The sequence below is a fragment of the Pseudophryne corroboree genome, chromosome 5 (genome assembly GCF_028390025.1).
Source record: "Pseudophryne corroboree isolate aPseCor3 chromosome 5, aPseCor3.hap2, whole genome shotgun sequence".
Lineage (NCBI taxonomy): Eukaryota > Metazoa > Chordata > Amphibia > Anura > Myobatrachidae > Pseudophryne > Pseudophryne corroboree.
In genome coordinates, this window is record NC_086448.1 from 471,282,663 (window position 1) to 471,308,086 (window position 25,424).

Sequence of the window (25,424 nt, forward strand, 5' to 3'; positions counted from 1 at the left end):
AACAATAACCATAGAAGTCCATGATAGTGGGGTAGCCCCCAGCATGTGTGGAAAGCATGTGGAGCAATTGTAGGTGTGTACATTAATATATGGAAATGTCTCAAAGACATATCTGAGCAGCATCAAACACGGGTCAGCAGTGGCCACTGTGATGCAAGGGAGTAGTCTCTGCAACAGCATAAAGAACCAAGGCAACCCATGTGTAAGGAATGATGAGACTGTAGGGGGAGAACCAGTGAAATGTGATCAAGTTGCCGCTGAGGGTAGGTCAGTGATATCTGTGGTGTCTTCTCAGGAGACATTCTGGAGATAGGCCGCAGCATCAGCAGGTGACTGAAAGTCTTTGTGGGAGGTACCCTCATAAATGCGTAAGCGTGCAGGGTAGAGTAGGCCAAACTTGCGACCCTCTGAGACAAGTTGAGTGCAAATAGGGGAAAAAGCTTTACGGGCCCGGGTCAATTCCACCGAATAATCCTGGAATATGAAGAGCTTATTACCCTCCCATTTGATATCCTTCACTTTGCGGGATGAGGACCAGAATGCTAGTTTATGAAGGTAATTCAGACACCGGAACAGAGTTACACGTGGGCGCGGTCTGTTGGGGGTGGGGACAGGACCCACTCGATGAACCCTCTCAATTACTAGGCCACTACAGTCTCGTTCTATGCCCAAAATTGCAGGAAGGGTGACACGTACAAAATGGGCCAGTGCTGTGCCTTTAAGTGATTCCGGCAACCCCACCAATCTGATATTATTTCTTCTTGAGCGATTTTCTATATCATCAAGCTTATTCCAGATTTGATAGTTCTCCGTAGTAAGAGATTTCACTGAGTGATGCAGCCCCTCTATGCCATGTGTAGCTGCCTGCAGCTGTGATTCAGTGTGAGAGACTCTCTGCTGTAGGTGCTGCAGCTGTGTGGTTATGTCAGATACAGCTTGTGATAACAGGGGGGCCATGGTGGCTGTTATTGCTGCCACTACATCCCCGTATGTCACCGGGGCTTCCGGATCGCGGCATACCTGTGATCCAGTGGTATTGGTTCCCTCCGCCGCGGCCTTCTTGGAGGCAGGAGAGGTGACCTCAGGGCCGGCGCCAGGCGCCATGTTGCTGCCCGCACGGCGTTTCTCCAACCTCGCGTTAGCACCGGCGGGAGCCTGGGGAGCCGCGGCTACGGGAGTCACATAGCGGTCCATGCTGACCGCGGGTACTGCCGAGGGTGGTCCGGGGGACGTGGAGGTTGTAATAGCCTTTAAAAGGTTTATTGCGGCGGGCGGCGGGACGGAGCTCCTACTGCGAGTGTCTCACTCCATGCGACCCGGAACCGGAAGTCCCATTATCAGTTTTTAAACACATTTTAAAACCCACTTTGATTTATGTTAAAGGATTAAGAAAGCCTACTGTATATACAGTAAATGCCTCTTATATTTAAAGTTGGACTTTGAACTTGAAGGCAGGAACCTTAATCCAAGCAGTAAATTTCCTCATTTGTGAGACAGATTGGTTCAGGAAAGCTTTAAACTTCCTCTACACTGCTTTCAAAAACTGTAAAAGAGTACCTACTTCAAAACATCTGAAGGATGCATCAATGAAAATTAGAAAGTTTTTGAAGTAAATTTACTATGCAGCACTTTTCAAAGGCACCACATCTTCATAGATTTCAGCTACTGGAATTAAAGTGGCAATAATATTAAATACAAAACATACCTGGTTTTGTATTTCAAATGTTTGCCCATTTAAATCCGGTGGCCAAAACTGCAGAAAACTTTGATAGAGACACTATACTGTATTTACAGGAATTCCATGAAGCCTAACCACATTCTCAACTAATATAGATGCTAACACCTAGACAGTTTGTCCACAATAACCTGTATGGTATTATATTCCTTAGAGCATCAAAGCTCACACGCAGCTGCTGCGGGCCGGGGAGCGACGAGTAGCTCCTGGCCAGCATGCTAAAACTGTGCTGGCCGGGAGCTACTCCATAAGTGCAAAAGTATCACCACTGTGCAATGCTTTTGCACTTCTGAAGGGGGGTCGGCACTGACATGCGGGGCAGGATAGAGCTGGGCGGCCCCCAGCATGCATGCTAATGGTTAGCAAATTCTGCTGATTAGCAGAATTTGCTAACCTTACTGAATTGGCCCCATAGTTCCCATTTTCATCATGGCTGCCACAATGATGAAAAACTATTTAAATAGAGCATTTGTGATAACTGAAAAATACCCAAAATCTCATGATGGCTGCAAAATTTGTGCAATCTTGGTAATTAAGGCTGTTTATTTAAAGTAATAATGTTTTCAAAAGAAAATCCATATAGATATTGTCTTTAAAATTATTGCTGCTTTAAATTTACAACCTTAATCGCATATGTTGCACAAGTTAATGGATCTTGCACCCCACTGCATATTCTCCGTAAAGTCTAAACAATAATGGCACATACCTTAAATGAATCCATACAGAAACCACTGGTAAAAACAATGTAACCAGAAAAACTACTTTACCCACTTCAAAAATGTATTTCTCTAATTTTGTATAGATCTGATTTTTCCATTTTTTCTTGTATCATTTTAACTAGGAAACAATGTTCATTCGGAGAAGATGAAAATATGAGAGTGTTATCCAATTACTACTTTAAATTTGCCCAAGAATTCTCAGAAAATCTGCTAGACAAATTACTGGAATAAGATCAGAGCATTGCATAAACTAAAAGGTATCAGTAGTTACTCATAATGCCTCAAACGGTTGTTAAAACAGTTTTTTACATTCATTGCTCTCTTTTAATTAAGTTGTTTGTCCCTCTGAGGTCAATCCATGATCTTATGTTGTCCTCTGTAATCAATACAAAAGTGCTCCCACTTTATTACCACAGTTTTTTAACACACCAGGAAATAAAGGTAAGTACAGCATGAGTGAAAAGTAATTTCATTCATTGTGTATTACATCAATATTCAACATAGTAGTTGGAGTGTACAAATAAAAACAAACATAAGACAATTGACTGCTATCCAACCCTTAGATCTCGATACCCTACTGAAATGGCAAAGTTATTAAATGCCATGTGTGAGCTAATATAATTTCCATGAATTTTATTGCAAGACCACTGTCAATGAAAACAAAATTGTCAGACAAAAACTCATGAAACCTTCACTTGATAGTCCTGTGTGTAATAAATACCCGTGCTTCCTTATACACACCTAGGCCCTGCCATTCCTGGTTTGTTAAGACATACAGTAGATACTATTTCTCCACAGTGAAAACAGATACCTGGAGATCGTTGCCTCTATTTTTTCTCATTCATCATCTGGAAGGCCAACTGTAAAGGGGCTGTAACATGATGTTGTTTTGTAGAATTCACTTTTTATTCTTGCCTTTGAAGTGTCAATCATTTTTAATGGATACCTAATTTAAGGTTTCCAGACTATCATGGGATGGATTACATTAAGAAATAACTAACCTACTGGGATAGACCAAGCCTAAATTTACTTTCTACCCATATTCTGTGCCACACAACACAATTTTTCTCAACAGATGCATGCTGCTTTCACCGAGAGTATCAAGAGAGAATGCTCAAGATTGAAAATCACCTTGGAGAAAATATTTGATAATCCTAATTCTAATCCTAAAAATTAGGTTCTTATTTTAAATTATAAACTAGTCATGGACGTGAACTTGTGGTTCTTGGACCCCAAATGTATTGATATGAGACCTTCTTCATTGACAGTAACTATAATGGATAAATCCTATACCAACTGGGTGAGGACCCGTAATTGATTTGCTAATACAAGGGCAGAGCTAATCTTCATAAAGTATGGCCTATAATAATGTAATGATTCCCACCAGTCTTCTTGTACACCAAAAGAATCTGCATATTGGCCTTCACCTATAACACCACTTACTGTATCACCCATAGATTGCACTATTCTCACTGGTACTTAGTTGCCTCCAGATCTGTTGGTAGTATTAATTTGCAGTATCTGGAAACTGGTGCATACAAGAATATTTAAGAGACTAAAATCTTGGAGCAATACACTATGGTGTTATGCTGGAAACAACAATATCCCATAAGTAAAACAGGGAATGGTCAGGTAACAATCCTAAATTGGACAGGTGGCAAGCATAATAAGGTGGAAAAAAACCATGAAAGAGGCCGCAAACAAGAATTACCAGCAACAAGTGAAATTCAGTATGAGTGGCAGGAACAGGTAGTCAGCAACAATCAGAGAATGAGGTGGGCAGTTGACAAACAGGGGTGGGAACAGGGCATCAACACCGCATTTTTGGGGTGTTTATGCTCCATTTTAGGGGTGAGGTCCAAACAGTGCAGGCTTGTCTAATGCAGACATCTCAATGCAGCCGCTGCGACCCATAACATGGTAGGTAGCCGTCTGCCTTCACAGCTAGCCTACGCAGGCAGAAGGCCACTCGAAAGATTCGAAAGCATCACTGGCATGCAATGCTTTCGCATGTGTGTGGGGGAGGACAGGATCCAGCATGCTGGGCAGACTTGCCCTGTGCTGGGCATCTCCCCGCATGTCAAGTAAATTGATTGTAAATGTGTGTTTTCTTGCACATCTACAATCAGGTCTGTATTGGGCCCTTTATTAACTATTTGTTAAACGGGGTAAAAAAACAACTTTTCTTGAGTTAAACCATTTAACAAAGCTATGATAATGGAAAGAAATGGGAGCGCTGAATGAGTCTAATGAATTAATTTATTGACAGGATGGATAAAACAGTGTTTCATTAAACACATTAATAAAGATATAACTGAAAATGTACATACATAAAATTACCTATTAGTAAATTGATACAGTGTATTAAAAAAATATTGGAAAATCACATGAATACATGATAATGAATATGACTGCAATAAAGCACCTGAAAAAACATAGATGGAAAAAGTCTTTGTAAACCTTATTGAAAAAGTGCAAAGATGCTTCGTGATTTCTCAGCCGTGCGTCCATGGACTGAAATATAATATAAGTGGGAGACTATTATGAGGTACCTCTAATATAAATCACTGTTGCAAAATGTAGTCTCACCTCTCCTTATGCATGATGAAACGGCCAGTGCTACATGCCGAGAAACGCGTTAAGGCACCCCAGTGAAGGATTCAGTTTGACTGCGATATTTCCCTGACACCCTTGAGTTGTGTTTACCGATTTGAGCTTAGCCGCAATATACGGACATTCTACCAGCGGCGTGACACTCTGTACTTCGACTGCATCGAGCCGCTGCACACCCGGCTCAGTACAGCGCTCACAACGAAGAAGCTTTCCTTCATTGGATGACACACCACAGGAGAAATTGGGTTTTCCCTATCATTACTATCCAAAACTAAGATATCAGCATAATGCCAGTGTCCGCACTTCCAACATTGGGACACTGCTTGCCCGGCCCAATTGAGCCATCCCTAACACTATAATGCAGCTTGTATGTGCATAAGGAGATGTGAGACTACATTTTGCAACAGTGATTCATATTAAAGGTACCTCATAATAGTCTCCCACTTATATTATATTTCAGTCCATGGACGCACGGCTGAGAAATCACGAAGCATCTTTGCACTTTTGCAATAAGGTTTACAAAGACTTTTTCCATCTATGTCTTTTCAGGTGCTTTATTGCAGTCATATTCATTATCATGTATTCATGTGATTTTCCAATATTTTTTTAATACCCTGTATCAATTTACTAATAGGTAATTTTATGTATGTACATTTTCATTTATATCTTTATTAATGTGTTTAATGAAACACTGTTTTATCCATTCTGTCAATAAATTCATTCATTAGACTCATTCAGCGCTCCCATTTCTTCCATTATCATATTTTTGATTCATTGTTGGGGCTGCCCGCCCACAACCGGTGAGCGGCCGTCTGAGTATTATTAGGTGTGTGTGTATTGTGGAGCGCCAATTCTCTGTATATATTTTTGGTCATTTAACAAAGCAACTACTATATACAGTATAATAGACGATAACTCAATAGCCAATTGACAAAACAATATCAGGCCATTCACACTGTAGCTATGCTAAAAGCACACTTTAAAACATCATTTTTTTTAACTCTACTTAAAATATTTACAGCTTGAACAACTATAGCATTAAACAGTTACAAAATGGTGTTTTTTTATACACATTGAAATATACTGTATCACCCAATCCAATTATATTCAAGCTGCAATATCTGTATTTTCACTTTATTTATCTCTAATTAATCCCATACAAACACTTAATTTGTTTTGCAAATAAATGAGCCAATGATGGTTTCTACTTCCACATATATTAATAATTATATTTTATAATATAGTTTGATACCTACAAGGTTTACAACCAGAAGTTTCTTATTATATAACCTAGGTAGGCACTAATCAGGGAGAGGTACCGGTTAATGGCCCTCATTCCGAGTTGATCGGTCGCAAGGCGAATTTAGCAGAGTTACACACGCTAAGCCTACGCCTACTGGGAGTGTATCTTAGCTTCTTAAAATTGCGACCGATGTATTCGCAATATTGCGATTACAAACTACTTTGCAGTTTCTGAGTAACTTCAACCTTACTCTGCCTGTGCGATCAGTTCAGTGCTTGTCGTTCCTGGTTTGACGTCACAAACACACCCAGCGTTCGCTCAGACACTCCCCCGTTTCTCCAGCCACTCCTGCGTTTTTTCCGGAAACGGTAGCGTTTTCATCCACACGCCCATAAAACGCCGTGTTTCCGCCCAGTAACACCCATTTCCTGTCAATCACATTACGATCGCCGGAGCGATGAAAAAGCCGTGAGTAAAAATACTATCTTCATTGTTAAATTACTTGGCGCAGTCGCAGTGCGAATATTGCGCATGCGTACTAAGCGGATTTTCATTGCGATGCGATGAAAAATACCGACCGATCAACTCGGAATGAGGGCCAATGAGTGGTCTGATCTATTTATCTATGCAAGTTGTGGTATATGATCATGCAGTATGCATGCAATAAATTAAAATACAGTTACTGAACTTAATGTGTGTGTGTGTGTGTGTGTGTGTGTGTGTGTGTGTGTGTGTGTGTGTGTGTGTGTACGTGCAATCGTGCATATGTGCTTTGTGTTCTTGGGTTTGCAAGTACATTTAAATTTCCATAGAATTGCATAGAAAACATTGCTTCTGTAGTCATTGAAGTTACATTCTTTTTTGTTCTTTTTGATTCTCTTGAATGTGTGTGGTTTTAGTACCAGGTTCAGTGCTTATTGTATATGTGTCCCCATACCCAAATGAAGCAAAGTGAATAATATGAATTCTTGAAATATACACTACAGGTAGTGTAGTTCTAAAACCAGAAAAAAATAAAGAAGTTTCAAGTCTATTTCATGTAATTTCTGCTGTCAAATAAATATGTAAATTTTATTCATCAAAGTGTTGAATTTATACTCTGTCTGGTATGGCTTTAGCTCTCATGATTGCTAATGGCAGCATACTATGCATTTCAAACATTGTAGTTTGCAATTTTAAGAACAAATGGTATAAAACGAAATTGTATTTCTTTTATCAGATATTTTCTATAAAAACATACAGGAGAACATTTATAAAGTTGCAACTATATTTTTGTTGGGATGCATAATTTTACAGAACATGATGGCTGCATTTAGAGATGCAACACTCCTCGTTGGCACAGGGAAAGAGTTGACAGATTTGGGAAGTGGAGGATTCCCTATTGCTATACAAAGTAGATGCACTGATGCATCTTATTTTATAGAGCAGTGTAGAACCAAGATATTATTTTGTAGAGCAAGATTATTATAATGCAGAGAGAGTGCAATTATTTGTGTGAGCTTTCCTTGCTGTGCAGAATTGTGCATGCTCATTCCAGCACACAATTCAATGCCACCCGAGAGCTAGCAATCTAATCCTAGACTTTTTTTTAAAGAACATTTTATTGAATGAATGAGAGGTAATAATGATAAGACCTATGCAGAGGCCCATATAAAACATGAGATAACATGCCAATAGGAGCTACTGATTTCTATTAAGCATTCATAGTGCAAGTTGATACTGTAGGTTACAGACTACTTATCCAAATTTTATAGTGTCTATTGTAAAGTAGAGAAAAAGGAAAAAAGAATACTGAATGTGGGATGACAATTCACAACAATCAAATTAAAGAGAAAAGAGAGAGGAAGGGAGGGGGGTTGTCGACTTTGCTGGAAACAGTGACATCTTTATATTTGCAATGAATCAAGGTCACAAGCAATCAACTGTCTAATGGATAAAGAAGAAGGACTAATTATCAAATAAAGATCAAGGAAACTTGAAAACGGGACGTCCAAGGTTCCCCGGTTTTAATAAAATTGATAGAGGAGCCCCAAAGAATACTGGTAATATATAGAGATGAGCGGGTTCGGTTCCTCTGAATCCGAACCCGCCCGAACTTCAGGTTTTTTACACGGGTCCGAGCAGGCTCGGATCTTCCCGCCTTGCTCGGCTAACCCGAGCGCGCCCGAATGTCATCATCACGCTGTCGGATTCTCGCGAGGCTCGGATTCTATCGCGAGACTCGGATTCTATATAAGGAGCCGTGCGTCGCCGCCATTTTCACACGTGCATTGAGAGTCATAGGGAGAGGACGTGGCTGGCGTCCTCTCCGTTTAGAGAAGAGAGAGACACAGTATTTTGGGGAGCATTATTAGGAGGAGTACTACTATACTGTATACTACTATACTACTTGCTGCTGAAGTGATATTTTATACTAGATTAGATAATAGATAGTGTGACTGTAAGTGTATTATCTGACTTGTGGGGGAGACACTGACAGTGGGGAGCAGTTAGAGTCTGAGAGCAGGACTCAGGAGTACATATAACGTACAGTGCACACTTTTGCTGCCAGAGTCAGTGCCACACTGCCATTGTTGTGACCACACTGACCACCAGTATAATAATATATTTTGTGATTGTCTGCTTAGGCCTCGGAGTACTAGTTGCAAGTTGCAACGTGACCTGAAGTGACCACCAGTTTAATAATCAATCACCACCAGTTTAATATATATATATATATAATTGTATATAATATATATATATATATATATATATATATATAATATTGTATACCACCTACCCGTGTTTTTTTTTTTTCATTCTTCTTTATACATACTACTATAGTAGCTTACTGTAGCAGTCTGCGGTGCTGTGCTGACCTGACAGTGTCCAGCAGGTCCGTCATCAGTCATTACATAATAAATATATATAGTACCTGTCCGGCTGCAGTACTAGTGATATTATATTGATTTCATCTCATTATCAATAATTTATCATCCAGTCTAGACTCTATAATAGCAGCAGACACAGTACGTTAGTCCACGGCTGTAGCTACCTCTGTGTCGGCACTCGGCAGTCCATCCATAATTGTATACCACCTACCCGTGTTTTTTTTTTTCTTTCTTCTTTGTACATACTACTATAGAGTATAGTAGCTTACTGTAGCAGTCTGCGGTGCTGCTGAGCTGACAGTGTCCAGCAGGTCCGTCATCAGTCATCATTACCTAATAAATATATTATCTACCTGTCCGGCTGCAGTACTAGTGATATTATATATACATACATATATATATATTGATTTCATCTCATTATCAATCATCCAGTCTATATTAGCAGCAGACACAGTACGTTAGTCCACGGCTGTAGCTACCTCTGTGTCGGCACTCGGCAGTCCATCCATAATTGTATACCACCTACCCGTGGGTTTTTTTTTCTTTCTTCTTTGTACATACTACTATAGTATAGTAGCTTACTGTAGCAGTCTGCGGTGCTGCTGAGCTGACAGTGTCCAGCAGGTCCGTCATCAGTCATCATTACCTAATAAATATATTATCTACCTGTCCGGCTGCAGTACTAGTGATATTATATATACATACATATATATATATTGATTTCATCTCATTATCAACCATCCAGTCTATATTAGCAGCAGACACAGTACGTTAGTCCACGGCTGTAGCTACCTCTGTGTCGGCACTCGGCAGTCCATCCATAATTGTATACCACCTACCCGTGGTTTTTTTCTTTTTCTTTCTTCTTTGTACATACTACTAGTATAGTATAGTAGCTTACTGTAGCAGTCTGCGGTGCTGCTGAGCTGACAGTGTCCAGCAGGTCCGTCATCAGTCATCATTACCTAATAAATATATTATCTACCTGTCCGGCTGCAGTACTAGTGATATTATATATACATACATATATATATATTGATTTCATCTCATTATCAATCATCCAGTCTATATTAGCAGCAGACACAGTACGTTAGTCCACGGCTGTAGCTACCTCTGTGTCGGCACTCGGCAGTCCATCCATAATTGTATACCACCTACCCGTGGTTTTTTTTTTTCTTTCTTCTTTGTACATACTACTATAGTATAGTAGCTTACTGTAGCAGTCTGCGGTGCTGCTGAGCTGACAGTGTCCAGCAGGTCCGTCATCAGTCATCATTACCTAATAAATATATTATCTACCTGTCCGGCTGCATTACTAGTGATATTATATATACATACATATATATATATTGATTTCATCTCATTATCAATCATCCAGTCTCTATTAGCAGCAGACACAGTACGGTAGTCCACGGCTGTAGCTACCTCTGTGTCGGCACTCGGCAGTCCATCCATAATTGTATACCACCTACCCGTGGTTTTTTTTTTTCTTTCTTCTTTGTACATACTACTAGTATAGTATAGTAGCTTACTGTAGCAGTCTGCGGTGCTGCTGAGCTGACAGTGTCCAGCAGGTCCGTCATCAGTCATCATTACCTAATAAATATATTATCTACCTGTCCGGCTGCAGTACTAGTGATATTATATATACATACATATATATATATTGATTTCATCTCATTATCAATCATCCAGTCTATATTAGCAGCAGACACAGTACGTTAGTCCATGGCTGTAGCTACCTCTGTGTCGGCACTCGGCAGTCCATCCATAATTGTATACCACCTACCCGTGGTTTTTTTTTTTCTTTCTTCTTTGTACATACTACTATAGTATAGTAGCTTACTGTAGCAGTCTGCGGTGCTGCTGAGCTGACAGTGTCCAGCAGGTCCGTCATCAGTCATCATTACCTAATAAATATATTATCTACCTGTCCGGCTGCAGTACTAGTGATATTATATATACATACATATATATATATTGATTTCATCTCATTATCATCCAGTCTATATTAGCAGCAGACACAGTACGGTAGTCCACGGCTGTAGCTACCTCTGTGTCGGCACTCGGCAGTCCATCCATAAGTATACTAGTATCCATCCATCTCCATTGTTTACCTGAGGTGCCTTTTAGTTGTGCCTATTAAAATATGGAGAACAAAAATGTTGAGGTTCCAAAATTAGGGAAAGATCAAGATCCACTTCCACCTCGTGCTGAAGCTGCTGCCACTAGTCATGGCCGAGATGATGAAATGCCAGCAACGTCGTCTGCCAAGGCCGATGCCCAATGTCATAGTACAGAGCATGTCAAATCCAAAACACCAAATATCAGTAAAAAAAGGACTCCAAAACCTAAAATAAAATTGTCAGAGGAGAAGCGTAAACTTGCCAATATGCCATTTACCACACGGAGTGGCAAGGAACGGCTGAGGCCCTGGCCTATGTTCATGGCTAGTGGTTCAGCTTCACATGAGGATGGAAGCACTCAGCCTCTCGCTAGAAAACTGAAAAGACTCAAGCTGGCAAAAGCACCGCAAAGAACTGTGCGTTCTTCGAAATCCCAAATCCACAAGGAGAGTCCAATTGTGTCGGTTGCGATGCCTGACCTTCCCAACACTGGACGTGAAGAGCATGCGCCTTCCACCATTTGCACGCCCCCTGCAAGTGCTGGAAGGAGCACCCGCAGTCCAGTTCCTGATAGTCAGATTGAAGATGTCAGTGTTGAAGTACACCAGGATGAGGAGGATATGGGTGTTGCTGGCGCTGGGGAGGAAATTGACCAGGAGGATTCTGATGGTGAGGTGGTTTGTTTAAGTCAGGCTCCCGGGGAGACACCTGTTGTCCGTGGGAGGAATATGGCCGTTGACATGCCTGGTGAAAATACCAAAAAAATCAGCTCTTCAGTGTGGAGGTATTTCAACAGAAAAGCGGACAACAGGTGTCATGCCGTGTGTTGCCTTTGTCAAGCTGTAATAAGTAGGGGTAAGGACGTTAACCACCTCGGAAAATCCTCCCTTATACGTCACCTGCAGCGCATTCATAATAAGTCAGTGAGTAGTTCAAAAACTTTGGGCGACAGCGGAAGCAGTCCACTGACCAGTAAATCCCTTCCTCTTGTAACCAAGCTCACGCAAACCACCCCACCAACTCCCTCAGTGTCAATTTCCTCCTTCCCCAGGAATGCCAATAGTCCTGCAGGCCATGTCACTGGCAATTCTGACGAGTCCTCTCCTGCCTGGGATTCCTCCGATGCATCCTTACGTGTAACGCCTACTGCTGCTGGCGCTGCTGTTGTTGCTGCTGGGAGTCGATGGTCATCCCAGAGGGGAAGTCGTAAGCCCACTTGTACTACTTCCAGTAAGCAATTGACTGTCCAACAGTCCTTTGCGAGGAAGATGAAATATCACAGCAGTCATCCTGCTGCAAAGCGGATAACTGAGGCCTTGACAACTATGTTGGTGTTAGACGTGCGTCCGGTATCCGCCGTTAGTTCACAGGGAACTAGACAATTTATTGAGGCAGTGTGCCCCCGTTACCAAATACCATCTAGGTTCCACTTCTCTAGGCAGGCGATACCGAGAATATACACGGACGTCAGAAAAAGAGTCACCAGTGTCCTAAAAAATGCAGTTGTACCCAATGTCCACTTAACCACGGACATGTGGACAAGTGGAGCAGGGCAGGGTCAGGACTATATGACTGTGACAGCCCACTGGGTAGATGTATGGACTCCCGCCGCAAGAACAGCAGCGGCGGCACCAGTAGCAGCATCTCGCAAACGCCAACTCTTTCCTAGGCAGGCTACGCTTTGTATCACCGCTTTCCAGAATACGCACACAGCTGAAAACCTCTTACGGCAACTGAGGAAGATCATCGCGGAATGGCTTACCCCAATTGGACTCTCCTGTGGATTTGTGGCATCGGACAACGCCAGCAATATTGTGTGTGCATTAAATATGGGCAAATTCCAGCACGTCCCATGTTTTGCACATACCTTGAATTTGGTGGTGCAGAATTTTTAAAAAAACGACAGGGGCGTGCAAGAGATGCTGTCGGTGGCCAGAAGAATTGCGGGACACTTTCGGCGTACAGGCACCACGTACAGAAGACTGGAGCACCACCAAAAACTACTGAACCTGCCCTGCCATCATCTGAAGCAAGAAGTGGTAACGAGGTGGAATTCAACCCTCTATATGCTTCAGAGGTTGGAGGAGCAGCAAAAGGCCATTCAAGCCTATACAATTGAGCACGATATAGGAGGTGGAATGCACCTGTCTCAAGCGCAGTGGAGAATGATTTCAACGTTGTGCAAGGTTCTGATGCCCTTTGAACTTGCCACACGTGAAGTCAGTTCAGACACTGCCAGCCTGAGTCAGGTCATTCCCCTCATCAGGCTTTTGCAGAAGAAGCTGGAGACATTGAAGGAGGAGCTAACACGGAGCGATTCCGCTAGGCATGTGGGACTTGTGGATGGAGCCCTTAATTCGCTTAACAAGGATTCACGGGTGGTCAATCTGTTGAAATCAGAGCACTACATTTTGGCCACCGTGCTCGATCCTAGATTTAAAGCCTACCTTGGATCTCTCTTTCCGGCAGACACAAGTCTGCTGGGGTTGAAAGACCTGCTGGTGACAAAATTGTCAAGTCAAGCGGAACGCGACCTGTCAACATCTCCTCCTTCACATTCTCCCGCAACTGGGGGTGCGAGGAAAAGGCTCAGAATTCCGAGCCCACCCGCTGGCGGTGATGCAGGGCAGTCTGGAGCGACTGCTGATGCTGACATCTGGTCCAGACTGAAGGACCTGACAACGATTACGGACATGTCGTCTACTGTCACTGCATATGATTCTCTCAACATTGAAAGAATGGTGGAGGATTATATGAGTGACCGCATCCAAGTAGGCACGTCACACAGTCCGTACTTATACTGGCAGGAAAAAGAGGCAATTTGGAGGCCCTTGCACAAACTGGCTTTATTCTACCTAAGTTGCCCTCCCACAAGTGTGTACTCCGAAAGAGTGTTTAGTGCCGCCGCTCACCTTGTCAGCAATCGGCGTACGAGGTTACATCCAGAAAATGTGGAGAAGATGATGTTCATTAAAATGAATTATAATCAATTCCTCCGTGGAGACATTGACCAGCAGCAATTGCCTCCACAAAGTACACAGGGAGCTGAGATGGTGGATTCCAGTGGGGACGAATTGATAATCTGTGAGGAGGGGGATGTACACGGTGATATATCGGAGGATGATGATAAGGTGGACATCTTGCCTCTGTAGAGCCAGTTTGTGCAAGGAGAGATTAATTGCTTCTTTTTTGGTGGGGGTCCAAACCAACCCTTCATTTCAGTCACAGTCGTGTGGCAGACCCTGTCACTGAAATGATGGGTTGGTTAAAGTGTGCATGTCCTGTTTATACAACATAAGGGTGGGTGGGAGGGCCCAAGGACAATTCCATCTTGCACCTCTTTTTTCTTTAATTTTTCTTTGCGTCATGTGCTGTTTGTGGAATGTTTTTTGGAAGGGCCATCCTGCGTGACACTGCAGTGCCACTCCTAGATGGGCCCGGTGTTTGTGTCGGCCACTAGGGTCGCTTATCTTACTCACAGAGCTACCTCATTGCGCCTCTTTTTTTCTTTGCGTCATGTGCTGTTTGGGGAGGGTTTTTTGGAAGGGCCATCCTGCGTGACACTGCAGTGCCACTCCTAGATGGGCACGGTGTTTGTGTCGGCCACTAGGGTCGCTTATCTTACTCACACAGCTACCTCATTGCGCCTCTTTTTTTCTTTGCGTCATGTGCTGTTTGGGGAGGGTTTTTTGGAAGGGCCATCCTGCGTGACACTGCAGTGCCACTCCTAGATGGGCCCGGTGTTTGTGTCGGCCACTAGGGTCGCTTATCTTACTCACACAGCTACCTCATTGCGCCTCTTTTTTTCTTTGCGTCATGTGCTGTTTGGGGAGGGTTTTTTGGAAGGGCCATCCTGCGTGACACTGCAGTGCCACTCCTAGATGGGCACGGTGTTTGTGTCGGCCACTAGGGTCGCTTATCTTACTCACACAGCTACCTCATTGCGCCTCTTTTTTTCTTTGCGTCATGTGCTGTTTGGGGAGGGTTTTTTGGAAGGGCCATCCTGCGTGACACTGCAGTGCCACTCCTAGATGGGCACGGTGTTTGTGTCGGCCACTAGGGTCGCTTATCTTACTCACACAGCTACCTCATTGCGCCTCTTTTTTTCTTTGCGTCATGTGCTGTTTGGGGAGGGTTTTTTGGAAGGGCCATCCTGCGTGACACTGCAGTGCCACTCCTAGATGGGCCCGGTGTTTGTGTCGGCCACTAGGGTCGCTTATCTTACTCACACAGCTACCTCATTGCGCCTCTTTTTTTCTTTGCGTCATGTGCTGTTTGGGGAGGGTTTTTTGGAAGGGCCATCCTGCGTGACACTGCAGTGCCACTCCTAGATGGGCCCGGTGTTTGTGTCGGCCACTAGGGTCGCTTATCTTACTCACACAGCTACCTCATTGCGCCTCTTTTTTTCTTTGCGTCATGTGCTGTTTGGGGAGTGTTTTTTGGAAGGGCCATCCTGCGTGACACTGCAGTGCCACTCCTAGATGGGCCCGGTGTTTGTGTCGGCCACTAGGGTCGCTTAGCTTAGTCATCCAGCGACCTAGGTGCAAATTTTAGGACTAAAAATAATATTGTGAGGTGTGAGGTATTCAGAATAGACTGAAAATGAGTGGAAATTATGGTTTTTGAGGTTAATAATACTTTGGGATCAAAATGACCTCCAAATTCTATGATTTAAGCTGTTTTTTAGTGTTTTTTAAAAAAAACACCCAAATCCAAAACACACCCGAATCCGACAAAAAAAATTCGGTGAGGTTTTGCCAAAACGCGGTCGAACCCAAAACACGGCCGCGGAACCGAACCCAAAACCAAAACACAAAACCCGAAAAATTTCAAGTGCACATCTCTAGTAATATATTCCATAGAATATATGTAAAATACATTAGCAACAATTTCCAACATGGCTGGGGTTTCATTTTAATTTGCTTTTATATAATGTACAGTGTACTATGTAAAATAGAGATAAGCAAACAAAATCAATTATCCCAATCAGCCTCTGTGCTTTACACCCTGGCCTGGTTAACACTTATACCAGAGAGATCATTAATGTGCATTTACCCCTGCTATTGTGAAAAACAGTGTCAGGCTGATCAGTGCTCATCACTTCTCATAGTATGAGTGACAGCCATTGGGAGGGGGTATACTATTTTTTTTGCGCTGTACCCTATAGATGCACAAATTCTTTAATGTTGGTCAGTCTGTAATAATGTAAAACAGTTAAGTTTGTCTTTCACTTGGGCTGTTTGAGTATTTTGTGAGTCTCATGTATACAGCTTAATGGAGTGCCTTATAAACTTAGAAGACTTTTTTCAGTATAAAAAAAAATGTAAAAGACTATGAATATGAATGAAATTGTATTAAATATACTAAATTGTATGCAGAGCTTGCAAAGATTTACCGTGGATTTCACAATACATGGTGAAATGTGTATACTTATACTTATAAATAAAACTTATACATTGTAACTGCACATTTAAGTAATAATAAATGGTATCTACAACTCAATAAGAGGTAAAAGCAAAATAACACTGATGTGAGGATCATGTGTTATATGTTGCGATGTTGCGATTTGTTGGCATCATTCAGTAAGATAATTGCTAAATTTAAAGTAACAATTTGTTTTAAAACAAATCTAGGTTATTATTTACCTTGAAACTTATGCTACTTTAGGTCTAGGAGATACAGTATCTCATCAAAATCACCCGAGAGCCAGCAAATGACAACCATTTACACAGGGTCGGACTGGCCAACAGGGGAACCAGGGAAACCACCGGTAGGCCCCACTGCCTGAGGGCCCACTCCTTCCTCTAGGGGTCAGGTTCCAGACTGTGCACTTGTATTATACATGGTAGATATGTTGCATTACACTGCACTGAACTATTGCGTATTTCAAGCCTCTGTGGAGGCTGGCCACATCCCCTTTGTAGGCTGGCCATACCCCAAAGTATGGGCCCCTATTACTGTATTCCCCCGGTGGGCCCTTCATACCCCAGTCGGACACTGCTTTTACATATGGGCCTACATGTCTAACCAGGCACAGATGCCTCAAGAGTTTTCAGTGATCCTTCAGCAGCTCTTACACCAACAACCTATGAGCAGAGAATGTGAACTGTGGAAAACAGAATGACTTCTAGAAACAGTAAAACTGCTTACAGTAGGTGTGAAGTACAGTAGTTGAAAGCTGGAAGTACAGTAACAGAGAAAAGCCTCTAAGGGATGATGTGAGTTTTCTCTTTAGTAAATCACATGATTTGTAAACCACACAAAAGGCCTAAAAATCCTCTTGTTTGGTAAAATTGCTCTGTTGGAATCTCCTACAGTACTGCTTCCGAATGAAAACCGTGCATTTTGCTTGACTAGAATGAAAATAGTGCATTTTGCTTGACTAGAATGAAAACAGTGCATTTTGCTTGACTAGAAACTACTAGGTACTGTATCAAATAGTAAGAGCTAGATGGTACAGTATAACACTTGCTATATTAGCTTGCACATTATTATTTACAGAATAAATTACAAAGTCTTTTATAGAATTGAATAGAAAGTATAATGTATATAACAATTTCTTTTTAAAATAGTGTAATTAATAATTGATGTTGTATAGCCAATTATTGCCCGGTGATGGCTCCTATATCTACCTGGTCAATTCTTAGCTTGTATTCTGCTAATACAGATGATTACTTTTAAAGACTCCAATTAATTGATTTCTTGTCATGTTTGGGATTTCAGCCTCTCACTCTAAAATGCAGTAGACATTGATAACCATCAATTGCATCACATAATTGCAGGTGACAAATAATCCTATAAATTCACTTCCCCAAACAGGTCCCATTAAAATATAAGCTTACAGCAGATGAATGAATTTTTAGGTTTATTAAAATTGATAATAAAATGCTTCACATATACGAAAGTGATACACATAATAAACATATCATAAACAGTGATTTTCCTCACTTATAATTTACTGTAAGTCCTAAATAAGGCAAATAAACAGTATTTTCTGAGTTTACTACCCCCTAAACTTACACTTTTCACACCTCTTTATGGGGCCCATTTATCAATGAGTGATACAACTCCTATTGAATGATAAAACTTGTTGCATATGATAAACAGCGCTTCAGCCAATTAGCACACAACTGTCATTTTTCAAACACATGACAGGAGCTGAACACATGACAAGTAGGTGCTGATTGACTGGAGCACCATTTATCATAGACAACAAGTTTCATCATTCACAATTAGTTTTACCACTCATTGATAAATGAGCCCCCAAGTTTTCTTTTTCTATTTCCTTGCATATTAATCTAGATTATTCGTTTGCAGAGTATGTTCTTCAGTGCTAAGGGGAAGCATGCACCATCATGTATACTCAGCTTTTTATCAAGGTCCATCGATGCAAACCAAGGAATTTTGCAGTGCACCTTGATGTGCTTTACAAATAACCTACATACTGTATATTAGGGAGCTACATATGTGACACCCTGTAGTTGCCATTTTGAAAATCGGCTAAAGCCAAAGTCATTTAAAAAAAAAGTTGATTTAAAAAAAAAGCAGGTAGAGGAGTGACAGTTGCAGCTGAGGTGAGAGGAGACCTGAGGTGACACCACTGTATAGTGATAAGCAGCTGAGAGATAGGCAGAAGAGAAAAAATAGAAGAGTAGCTGGGACTTGTAGTGCCACATAAGCCAAGATGAAGGTCTTGCCCATTTGTTTGCTGTGCCTACCTTTTGGAGGGGAAGTAGCATCCTGGTCGAGGTGCTTAGCAGTGGCAGCTCCTACCTTTAAGGAGGGGGGGGCACCATGGGTGAGGTAACAGGAGAGGAGGAAAGCCACTGCTGCCACCGGTCAGGACTCGGCACATGCGCAGTCAATTGGCAGCATGACTGCACATGTGCAAATCCCAGGCTTCTATGGGTTTTATCAGCTGCAGTCCATATAAGCTGGGGTTTGCACATGCACAATCAAGCTGTCACTTGACTGCGCATGCGCTGACCACTCCCATGGGATGGCAGTGTGGTCTGGCAGTCCCGAAGGGAGGAAACACCTCCGAATGGGACTGCCGAGACCTGGTTGACTGGCAATTAGGACATCCAACAGAAGTCATCACTGCCAGTCACTGTGTAGCCAGTGCAATCACAGACTGCAACTGGCTAACTCCTTGTAATGGCAGATTTTACTGGGGAGGCTGCTGTCCTGCAGCCCAAAGGTGAAATCTGCCACTGGTCCTCAGATTTGGTGGAAGTGACAAATTATTACACAATTCTAAGAGTGATATAAAGGCACTGCTCACACTTTATATATCAGCGCTGCAAGGTTGCAATTTGACCTTCAGTTGTAAATACACTTTAAGGGCCCCAATATTAACCATAACCCGAGTCATCAATTATACTGTATGTCATCTGTTTTAGGTTACTGGGACCTTATACTAATGTGTAAAGGACTTTGCTAATTTAGTATAAGGAATAGTTGATTAGAAAATTGATAATGGCTATTGTGTTTTTTATGTGATTTATTGTGTTTATGGTTTATTGAAATAAACCAATTATTCTATAATAGTGACCCATTCCTGTAATTTTCAACAGTTACTAGTAATACATTTAGATGGCATTTGCAAAAAAAAATTTCTCCCATTATCTGTGTCTGGATGGGAAACACTTGCCTGTCTGCTGGGTAAGGACTAAGCTAGGAATTGCCATCAGCATACACCTGCAACACAACATGCTGTTTCCTTATTAATGGGGTATTACCCATACCATAAAGATATTGAAATGTTTGTAGTATAAAGGGGAACCTGGAGTGGAATATTTGCTCAAGCAAGCTTAACTAGTAGGTAGAAACTGTCACTGCAAAATATCTCAGTGGGAGATTTATCAATGCTTGGAAAGAGATAAAGTGAAGTGAGATACAGCACCAACCAATCAGCTTGTGTTGTTATAAAGGTTGTGTTGTGAAAAATGTAATTTAGGAGCTGATTGGTTGGTACGCTGTTTCTCTCCACTTTCTCCAAGATTTGATAAATCTCCCCCACAGTGATATAATTAGCTCACCATGGATTCTGTTAGTAATGGTTTCGCTCAGGTGAGATGGTGTATAATTTCTTTTATCCTTTTTTCCTGGCTATCAAGTACTCACCATGAGTCATATGAGTTAAATTTGTATCACATATCCCTATTAATAAAAACAAAGTAAAAAATAAAGAACATGTTACTTACCAATATCAGACATTTCTGGAACCGTGACTACATAAGGTCCATCAGGAAATTCAGGAGCATTGTCATTGATATCCTGTACTTTAATAATAAACTCAGATTCTGGCTCAAGAGGCTTGTTGGTTCTTCTATCGATTGCTTGTGCATGTAGAACATAATGAGACTTTTGTTCACGGTCTAGACTTTTTGTTGCATGAATGTCTCCTGTTGTGTCATCGATAAGAAATATAGTCCCTGCCCCTTCACCAGTTAATATATACTTAACAGATCCATCACCTTTATCCGAATTTGAGTGCAACTGTAAGACAAAGAGAAACAGTTGTTTATAGTATTGCAGTATACTGTACATGCAAAACATAAAAGTAGCATTGTCCAAACTTATTTTTCCACCGACAGACAAAGTCATTAAGTGAATTTGATGTCTTGCCTGCAACCATCATTTTGCTAGACAGTCAATAGTGGAGTATAATATCTTTGTGAATAATTATTCAAAGAAAATTAAAGCCATAATGCTAACTGGTTTGTTCCTCTTTATAATTCAGCACTAACTGTAAGCAGCTTCATCCATATTTTATTATGCTATTTTATTCTCAAGTAAGCAATGCTGATTTGTTTTCAGATCGGCATAGGTCAAGTTTACATGCATTAAGTACATGCATTAGGAGCAGTCTGCGTCTCCAATATCCTTGTAGACCAAACTGGAATATTCTGAACTCTTGAAGCATTCTACACTCAATAAAAGCTTTTCTGAATATGCAAGATAGTCTATCTGAATTATTCAGAAGCTGTTTGTCAAGGTTGTCTTATCGAGCTGGTATTTTGGTGTTTTCTATTCATAAATAAGGTATTATGAGGCTATATTCTTGTGAATAACAATATTTGGCATTATGCAATACTATGACAAAATTGAAATATTTTATCATTCATATTCATGCTGAGTGCTCTCATAAAACATAATGATAGTGGCTGAGCAACATTTTTTCAGCTGCACAGAACACATTATCATCATTTTTAAATGTAAAATGGATAAAAGAGAATTACACCTGTAGGAGTCTCATCATTCTGGAACAGCAGATTAAGACACCTCTGTTACCTGACTTTTGTTCAGTTCACTATCAGTTCACCTCATGCTTTGTAGTTGATGCCAAATACTTTGGATCAACTACTGCATATACTGTAACACTTTCCACTATTTCAACCTTATGCATTGTGTAGTTAGGATGTATTTCCAGATCATAACTTTAAATGTGTTTTATTTTGTGCAGTTTCAAGACATAGGGGTATATTCAATTAGGGTCGGACAACCCCAATTCAATCTCATCTCAATTCCACTTTAAAAAAAGTCGAATTGAGATGAGGGACCGGAGAGGGAGGAGAGGGGTAGACCAGTGGGGACAGCCGCGGGCAGATGGAGGAGAGCAGTGCTACAGCAGCGCTGCAGAAGGATGTCACACAGCCGCCAGACCCCACGGCAGTGTCTACCCAGCTCCAGCAAGCGTGACCTCACTTGTTGGAGTCGGATGGATGCTGCTGTGAGCGGTGTGGCTGTGAGACATCCTGCTGCAGTGCTGTAGCAATGCTCACCACTGTATGCCCGTGACTCCCCCCCCCCCGTCTCCCCGCGGCACCCCCCTCTCCTCCTCTGGGTCCCACATCTCAGTCCAACTTTTGTTATGTCGGACTGAGATGGTCGGAAACGAGTCCAAATCCAGTCGAATTTGGCCCCATTTCACTCAAAAGTACGTGAATCGGCAGCTATACCGCCGATTCACGTACTAATCGACTAGTCGAATTCCACGACTTGTCGAATAAAAAACTGCAGGGATTGAATATGTCGAATCTTGATTCGACCTTAAAAAGTCGAAAACTGCCATCTTTTCGACAGACGGCAGTTTTCAACCCTAATTGAATATACCCCATGGAATTTTTCAGTTACATAATAAACACATTTCTTTGAATGTAGCAGACTGCAAACTGCAATGCTAGTTTTGCATCCTGGAATCATAGAAATACAACAATGGCCCTGATTTAGAGATGTATGTAAATGCATTAGCAACTGTGTGAAAATATGCAAATGCTGCAGCCACCTGGATTTGTGCTGAGACGCCCACCAGTGGTTTAGCAAATCCCAGCGACTGCATAGAAAGATGCAGCATCAGTCACAGAGTAGAGTTGGTCTATGGTCACACAGTATGGCCGCAGGATGGGAAACATTGCAGCTGCATGCGGGATTGCAGTCACAGGTTGCGACATGCCTGCATTTTTGCCTTCAGTCCCCACTATCTACTCTGACTGTCAATAACATTGTGAATAAATTCACTCTGCAACCGCAATTGCAAGACCATTGCAGCACATGTGCAATGAGACTATGGGGTAAATTTACTAAGACGGGAGTTCTATTTAAGATGGATTTTGCCCATAGCATCCAATCAGATTCTACTTCTCATTTATAAAGCACCTTCTAGAAGATAATACATAGAATCTGATTGGTTGCTATGGGCAACATCCCATCTTAAATAGAACTCCCATCTTAGTAAATTTACCCCTATGAGTACAGGGGCATCTGAAAAGCCTAGGGGCATCTGGACAGGCTGGACATCTAAATACTAATTAGCATTTTCCATCTGTAGATGCTGCAGCAGTGTAAATACATTTTTGTTGTTCATTCACTGTGGCACAGAGTGTGTGATATCATAACATCATGCAGTACTGCTGAGACAAGTAGAGCAGAGGACCCATGGTGACAGACGACCAGAAGACATTAAAGATGTTAAGTGTGGTGGCTTTAGAGACTGGGCAGCATGGACAGTGTAATGGTTAGCATTCCTGCCTCTGAGCACTGAGGTAATCATTTCAAACATGCCCCTAACTGTGTAGAGTTTGGATATTTTCCTGTGCTTGCGCAGGTTTCCTCTGGGTACTCTGGTTTCCTTCCACATTCCAAAAATATACCGGCAGGTTAATACGTTCCCAACAAAATTAATCCTAGCATGAGTGTGTATATACAGTATGTGGTAAGGAAAATAGGGGTTAATTCAGAGTTGACCGCAGCAGCAAATTTGTTAGCAGTTGGGCAAAACTATGGCCCTCATTCCGAGTTGTTCGCTCGGTATTTTTCATCGCATCGCAGTGAGAATTCTCTTAGTGCGCATGCGTAATGTTCGCACTGCGCATGCGTCAAGTAACTTTACTAAGAAGAAAGTAATTTTACTCACGGCTTTTTCGTCGCTCCGGAGAACGCATTGTGATTGACAGGAAATGGGTGTTACTGGGCGGATGTACGGCGTTTTAGGGGCGTGTGGCTGGAAACGCTACCGTTTCCGGAAAAAACGCAGGCGTGTCTGGAGAAACGGTGGGAGTGCTTGGGCGAACGCTGGGTGTGTTTATGACGTCAGCCGGGACCGAAAAGCACTGAATTGATCGCACAGGCAGAGTAAGTCTGGAGTTACTCAGAAACTGCTAACTCGGTTTTGATCGCAATATTGCGAATACATCGGTCGCACATTTAAGATGTTTAGATTCACTCCCAGTAGGCGGCGGCTTAGCGTGTGTAACTCTGCTATAATCGCCTTGCGAGCGAACAACTCGGAATGAGGGCCTATGTGCACTGCAGGGGGGGGGGCAGATATAACATGTGCAGAGAAAGTTAGATTTGGGTGTGGTGTGTTCAAACTGAAATCTAAATTGTAGTGTAAAAATAAAGCAGCCAGTATTACCCTACACAGAAACAATATAACCCACCCAATTCTAATTCCCTCTGCACGTTACATCAGCCCCCCCCTGCAGTGCACATGGTTTTTGACCATTAGAAGATTTTGCTTTTGCAATCAACCTTGAATTAAGCCCTTAGTTTCTAATAAAATACTGCTCACAACAGAGTAACTGGATATTTCTTCTAGGTAAGGCTGAAAACTACTTTAAGGGACCATTTGTACTTAGTTACTTTTTATTGCATGTTAAATAAACACACTGTATGACAATGCAAAAGTTGAGACTACTGTGCCATTCCCACAATTACTTTTAACATTTTAGAACAAAATACTGGTACTGGTAAAGCCACAATTCCAAAAAGAAAGTTAGTGGAAAACATGTTAAAATTACCTTTGTAAGTTTTCATGCATTTTCAGAAATTTTTCAATCTCATACTATATGTATGAAGTAGTGATGAGCGGGTTCGGATCCTCGGGATCCGAACCCGCCCGAACTTCACCTTTATTTTCAGGGGTCCGAGCAACTCGGATCCTCCCGCCTTGCTCGGTTAACCCGAGCGTGCCCGAACGTCATCATCCCGCGGTCGGATTCTCGCGAGATTCGTTTTCTATATAAGGAGCCGCGCGTTGCTGCCATTTTTCACTCGTGCATTGGAGATGATCGTGAGAGGACGTGGCTGGGGTCCTCTCAGTTTCTATGTTCAGTGGGCTGCAAATTGTGCTGCAAATATCTGTGCTCAGTGTGCTGCAAATATCTGTGCTCAGTGTGCTGCAAGTGCAAATATCTACGTTCTCTGCCTGAAAAACGCTCCATATCTGACTGTGCTCAGTGTGATGCAAATTTCTGTGCTCAGTGTGCTAATTGCTCTATTGTGGGGACTGGGGACTAGCAGTATTATATAGAAGGAGGACAGTGCAGAGTTTTGCTGACCAGTGACCACCAGTATTATACGTTCTCTGCCTGAAAAACGCTCCATATCTGTGCTGCATTGTAGTATATAGTAGGAGGACAGTGCAGAGTTTTGCTGTCCAGTGACCAGTGACCACCAGTATTATACGTTCCCTGCCTGAAAAACGCTCCATATCTGTGCTGCATTGTAGTATATAGTAGGAGGACAGTGCAGAATTTTGCTGACTACCAGTATAACTATATATATAGCAGTACGGTACAGTAGTCCACTGCTCTACCTACCTCTGTGTTGTCA

General features: G+C 42.0%; 1 protein-coding gene across 2 annotated transcripts in view; it reads right to left on the bottom strand.

Annotated features, from left to right (window-relative positions):
- Positions 1 to 25,424, bottom strand: part of CDH18 (cadherin 18) — a 947,256-nt gene that overhangs the window by 403,273 nt on the left and 518,559 nt on the right. For both annotated transcript variants that reach the window (XM_063922963.1, XM_063922961.1), the window contains exon 3: positions 20,513 to 20,807. In XM_063922963.1, coding sequence (XP_063779033.1) covers positions 20,513 to 20,807 — 295 coding nt within the window. The remainder of the gene's footprint in view (positions 1 to 20,512; positions 20,808 to 25,424) is intronic.